The 6,000-nt window shown below is 38.6% G+C and overlaps 2 protein-coding genes across 11 annotated transcripts in view; one reads left to right on the plus strand and one right to left on the minus strand.

Annotated features, from left to right (window-relative positions):
* Nucleotides 1-1,976, plus strand: part of LOC109409693 (aspartyl/asparaginyl beta-hydroxylase) — a 54,116-nt gene extending 52,140 nt beyond the window's left edge. For all 10 annotated transcript variants that reach the window (XM_062854586.1, XM_062854585.1, XM_062854588.1 and 7 more), the window contains one exon: nucleotides 1,446-1,976. In XM_062854586.1, coding sequence (XP_062710570.1) covers nucleotides 1,446-1,596 — 151 coding nt within the window. In that variant the 3' untranslated portion in view covers nucleotides 1,597-1,976. The remainder of the gene's footprint in view (nucleotides 1-1,445) is intronic.
* Nucleotides 1,940-3,911, minus strand: LOC109409692 (juvenile hormone esterase-like). Its single transcript, XM_019683167.3, has 4 exons — nucleotides 2,991-3,911; nucleotides 2,583-2,930; nucleotides 2,228-2,520; nucleotides 1,940-2,165 (listed from the first exon to the last, which is right to left on the minus strand). The coding sequence occupies exons 1-4, from the start codon at nucleotides 3,873-3,875 to the stop codon at nucleotides 2,018-2,020; spliced, it is 1,674 nt and encodes a 557-aa protein (XP_019538712.2). The 5' UTR covers nucleotides 3,876-3,911; the 3' UTR covers nucleotides 1,940-2,017.
* Nucleotides 3,912-6,000: the final 2,089 nt, after the last annotated feature.

A 6,000-nucleotide genomic window follows, 5' to 3' on the forward strand; every position in this document is an offset into this window, starting at 1 on the left:
GACATTTATGCAAAAAAAAAACGTTATTTTGTATGTCCATTTCTCAAAATATTTGATTATGAATCAACCTTACATGTTTTTAGGGTCAACAGATTTCGATCATAGCAAGCTACCCGAATAAAAAAATACAGTAGAAAACCCGAACGTTGTATTGTAACAGTACTATTTAGAACCATATTTTTACAATAGACACCACTGTAAAAATAAAAATACAAAAACAATAAGATGTACTGTATATCACAAACGTGAATTGTACGTGAATTGTTACGTGGGTTTTTTAAAAACCATACCTTGTATGGCGCATGTATGATTCTAAACAATAGAATGTACAGTAAATATATTGTTTAAATTGTAATTTCACTACTGGCTATACATCAAATCAAATGGTTTTGGAATGGTTTTCTTTTGTTATGTTGTATTATTTTACATTACATACGTTACATAAACTATATAATGTTATATTATATTTTCATTTTGCTCCTGTTAAAGGCATCCCAGTCAACCAGAGATCGTATAAGATGTTGCATAGGATGATAATGTGGAGGCGATATGCGTACATTTTACATGCGCCTAAATGGAGGCATGCTTGCATATGGCCTCCTCTTTATCATATTATGCAACATCGTATACGATTACTGGTTGTCTGGGATCTTAGGCTTTTTAGCCAAACTAACCTGAAAATAATGTCAAATAGAACTATCTCTGATATTGTGGACTAGGAGCTATTAAATTCAACATTATTAGGATGCGCTTTGGAAATTCTCCAGAGCGTCTTGAAAAATCCTTCAAATATAGGATCGCTCACGTCTAAGTCTGAGTAGTCTCTGATTGCATCAACAGTTGAAGCTTAGGCTCCTATGCCCCACCAGCCAGATAACCGGGTTTGGCAAACTAAGCATTATTTGTGGCAACACTCTGAACGGCATGATGGAACTATGCCGAGCGCGTCGATTGTTATTAGACCACTAAGGGCCGATTTCTTCACCCTGGATTAAGCGTTAAGCCAGGTTTAACTGTATGGGTAAGCCTGGCTTACCGGTTAAGCCGAGGTGAAGAAATCGGCCCTAATGTAGTAGCATGAAGTGGGTGACGAGGTACATACGTATCATTACAGCGTGCTTAACCATTATTTCAATATTTGAGGCTCCCGTTTGACTAAAGTTTGAAATACATAGCAACACGCAAAAAAACTGCCAAGTTCGAGTCAAATATAAGTTAGGTTAAAAAGCGAACCCGAAGTAGTCTAAGGCAAGTTCACATGAGAGAAGGGGAGCAAACCTTCCCTTAATGAAAATACAGAAAGATTACTGTTGAACTCATCCACTGTTTTACGGTAATCTGACCTATGTGTCTTTCCGGGTTAACCTACATTCGTATTCCTCTCATCAACCGCTACAATTTTTTCTGAATTTTCTGTAACTTGATTTTTTTTTCCTAAATTATAGGTCATGGGAGAACGGTAAGTGGCTCATCTTCGACGACAGCTTCGAGCACGAAGTGTGGCACAATGGCACCAGCACCCGGCTGGTGCTCATTGTCGACTTTTGGCACCCGGACCTGACGGAATCTCAGCGAAAGTCACTTTCGCCGATCTGAGAATGCAACAACAGCGGTATTCGTCACACCAGGTAATTTCGAATCAAAAGCCTTATCTCGGTGCAAACTCTCACCAAAGACGTTAGATGTAACACAAAAAAAAAGGTCGAGGTCGATCATGTATCAAATAGAAAAGTGCATTTCTTTTTAATCGCTGCTTTATTTTATGTTTTGATTTGAATTTTACAAACCGAGTGAGATGTAGAAACTATAAGAGCGAATCATCTGTATATGTTAAGTGAGAAATGAGAATATTTTTAGAAGTTTGTTTATACATGAACAAATACGACTACTTGAGTTTAGCCATGAGGACAATCAAAGACTTAAAGGAAGAGGACAAATATCGTATTATAAGAGTTTTAATACAAATCGTTATTAAATGTTTGCGTACAATGCCTTATTTCCGAAATCCGTACACACACTAACATGTGTAAAATTCTGTCCAGAATTTGATCATGTTCTCGTCGAATCCTTCAATGTTGCTCAGCTTGTATGGTTTAGCAGAATCCTTCGAGTTGTCGTATTCCAATATAGAGCAAGTACTTCCTTGACAGCCGGTAGATTTCAACCTGAATAATGGTATATTCGTAGGTTAGATACGATCTATGGGCCACTATCGAACAGTACTTACCCATCATAACCGAAGTGGATGTAATCTTCTACCAGCTTTTCGGCCATGGCGTACTCGTCAGAATCCAACTCAAAATCTGGGAACAGCTCTCCAGCTCTAAACAGGTAAATCAAATCATCCGAATGACAAACTCCAAAATTGCCGTCGTTCTTTGCGAAATATTTGGAATGCGAGTAGCGACCCGAAAAGTTAAAGTATCGAACATCGATCGGGGCTTTTGATGGATTATCTAGGGCCAAGTGTTGTTGCACTCCCTGTGCTATGGGGAAAGTGATGAAAGCTTCACTGAGAATCTGAAATTAAAATGCATTCGAACATTTACACTTACATCACGAACTTACAACAACGAACTCACATCTTGGATTCGATGGGCGTTGGCCGGAGTTATCCAACTATCTTCACTTCCATCGGAGAAGAATCGCTCCTTCAACAACTGGGCAGATTTCTCATTCTCCGGACATCCAAGCATACGAGGAAGATATGATTCTATATTCGCGTTCAGCTGATCCAGTAGAGTTTGATTGACGATCAGAGCTACCGATGCAAAGGCACCTTCATTGGGAACAAACGATGTAACCCAAGGTACCTGCAGGTATTCACCTCGTGCCCATAGATCTCGCTGATCCTCGCTGATAAATGTTTCGTTATCTACATATTGCTCCACCACAGGGCGATACGGCGTTAAAGGAAACACGTGCCAAAACTTGAAAGAAAATCAAATGAATGTCAGATTCGGATTCTACATGGTTCAAAAATCACTTACCTTCAACTTATCTATGCTTTGTCCAAGAACTTCAGCGTCGACTTGTCGCAAAGCTTCTACGAGTTCTTCCGAACTCATTTCTTCGACAGAATCAATACCAACAGCCACCGCTTGTTCCCTCGCGAATTTCAACGGATTTTCGTTGGGTTTCGTCCAGAATCCTAAAGCACTCCCGCTCAAGCTCCAAGCCCGAGCAATCAAGCCCTTACTCAGCGGACTCATCATTTGCATCTGCACGGAGGCTCCTCCGGCGCTCTGTCCGAACAGCGTCACCAACTCCGGATTACCGCCAAATCGATCAATGTTCTTCTTAACCCATCTCAGCACCGCGTTTTGATCCTTCAGTCCAAAGTTACCCGTAGCTGCCTGATCCCCTGTCGACAAAAATCCGAAAACTCCCAATCGATACTGCAATACCACCAGGATGACTTCCTCGGTATCCATGAACCTATCCGGTCCAAACTCTCCTTTCGAAGCCGATCCAGCAAAATACCCGCCACCGTGGATGTACACCATCACTGCCAGCTTGTCGCGCTTAGCTTGTTTCGGTTTGTACAGATTGATGTACAGGCAGTCTTCGTCTCCTTCGACCTTCTGATTGATCCAAAGATCATTCTTCTGAACACACTTGCTCCGCTCGAACGAGGCATCGTAATCTCCAGTCCACGGTTCAACCGGTTGTGGATTCATAAATCGCAGATCTCCTACCGGAGGCTTGGCATATGGTACGCCCAGGAACGCTTCGTACTCGTTGCCTTTTTGACTGGTGAAGAACTTCCCCTTAAGGCAACCATCGTCAATGCAGACTCTTGGTGCGGATAATTCCGAAAGAACAGATACTATAACACAGCTACCTATAAGGAGAAAAAATCTTAAAATCACCATTCTGCGTCCGATGAGCACAACTGCAACTTTTGAAATGAATATTTTCATTGGTTTTATTTTCATTGTTACCTTTGCGAATGATTAGAAAAATTTGAAGTATCACCTTTGCTCATTTATTTATTATACATTTGATGACCTTGCTGAACTTTTGCTGTCAACTTGAGTGGGATTCAGTCGCTATCAGGTGGTCTATATTTCTTTCAAAGGCGGTTTGCCTACAGTTGGTCATTAGATTAATTCTGCTTTGGATGAAGGGAAACAGTGATGTACTTGAAGTCTCTCAAAAACTTGTATATTTTTCTGATGTATGCTATGAAAGTATAGTCATTTTTGTCAAAAGATAAGCAGAAGATTATTTTCCATTTAAACGGATCTTTGTGTTATGTCACACTTGTTTTTTTTCAACATTTTTCAAGATGTTTGAGCTATTGTCAAGCTTATCTTGAAGCCCTAGGCGCCATTGGCAAACGATATCAAAAACAAGGATGAAAGTATTCACTTGCTGGTAACTCGCTATTGTAGCATTAGGAAGACTTCAATATGAAACTTTGCAGCATAACGCACTGAAAAATACCTAGCTTACTTTGTGATTTTTTCTTATGGTTTTAAACCGAGGTTTGCACAATCTACGGATGCTCAATTTGGAAAGGGAAATTTTATTTTGTTTTATCTAAAAACAATCAGAAAATATCATGTCATCACGATAAACTTAAAATCACAGATATCCTCTGGAACAAACTGCCTAAACACCAAATTGACAGAACCAAATACATCCATATAGTTTTATTCATACTATGAACAAATATTTGTAGTTGAGATTTAAAAACTCACAAAATACCGTATTTTTCAGATTTTTTTTTCAAGAGCTTATTTTATTGTTGTAGTTTTTTATAAAACTTCCCAACCCAACTATCATTATAAGCTTCAGTTATAAATAACGCTATAAGCTTCAGTCATTTGCTTTCTGCTGTATAACAGTTGAATTAAAGTAGTCAACGCTGAATAAAATAAAGCAATTCAAAAATAAACTATAAGCTAATACACAGTTGCAAAACATACACCCTTGCATTTGAGCTTAATTTTTTTTAATGGGGAAACAGAACTTCGATAATCCAAAGTGCAAAAACATTCAAAAATCCATCTACAAACTCATTTCAGTCAGACTAAAATATAAACGGTTTATTCAGGTTTTTTTAGGGATACGTCTACCGATTTTTCCACTTCCCTTTGAAATTTCATGTTTCTCCTGAGATTTAGTCTGACAGGCTCTGCCAGGTATTTCTCCAAGAAAGCTTTATGAATTGCTACAGCGATTTTGTTAGAAATTCTTCAAGGAATACATTAAAAAATGAATGGAAGTTCTGGCGAAATGTCTTTACATTCTCTCACGGAAAGCGGGATGTGGAGCGTGCTTAAACCATCACGACGAGGACCTGGGATCGAATCTCACTCCGGACAAACTCACCAAATATGAGCATTTCCTTCGAAAAGGAAGTAAAGCTGTGGAAGTGGATCCCGAGATAAACTAACCTAGGGATGAACATCTAGTTGATACTGAGGAAGAAATGTTTTCTCAATAGGGTGGGGCGGGGCAAGATGGGTCGCGGGGCAAGATGGGTCAGTGCCATTTTCGGGCGCATTACTCATGTTTTGATTATGTTAATAATTTTGTTAGATGACCAGCATGAATATACAAAAGTTTGGGGCATTGATTGAAAAATTATTCACTCTCATTGGAAATGAAAAATAAAATGGTTTTTAGCCATTTTTCTTATGCGATACATCCCATATAATCTCCATATAAACGGCCGCGGGGCAAGATGGGTCACCTTCAATTTTGAAGATATTTTTGGAGCATTCAAAAGTTATTTATTTTTTATTACAAGACTATCTCATAACTGACTTCAATCAAGCGGAAAGAACGCTTAAAATTATAACATGAAATTATGAAATTTTTTTAGTAAAAACATCGATTTTCAAGTCGCCTCAGGACCACTCAAATCGTAAAGTTTTTTATATTCCAAATAAATTTATAAAATGTTTACTAGTAGCTCTTGTTTACTCAGTATGGATATGGAGCATATATGACTGCGGAACAAATCTTATATTTTGAAGTTTTTCGTTG

This window comes from Aedes albopictus, chromosome 2 (assembly GCF_035046485.1).
Source record: "Aedes albopictus strain Foshan chromosome 2, AalbF5, whole genome shotgun sequence".
Lineage (NCBI taxonomy): Eukaryota > Metazoa > Arthropoda > Insecta > Diptera > Culicidae > Aedes > Aedes albopictus.

Coding starts and splice junctions, on each gene's coding strand:
- LOC109409692 (XM_019683167.3), bottom strand. CDS start 3,875: ATGGTGATTTTAAGATTTTTTCTCCTTATAGGTAGCTGTGTTATAGTA. Junction 2,521..2,582: donor ACGCCCATCGAATCCAAGAT/GTGAGTTCGTTG, acceptor TTTTAATTTCAG/ATTCTCAGTGAAGCTTTCAT. Junction 2,166..2,227: donor ATCCACTTCGGTTATGATGG/GTAAGTACTGTT, acceptor ACCATTATTCAG/GTTGAAATCTACCGGCTGTC.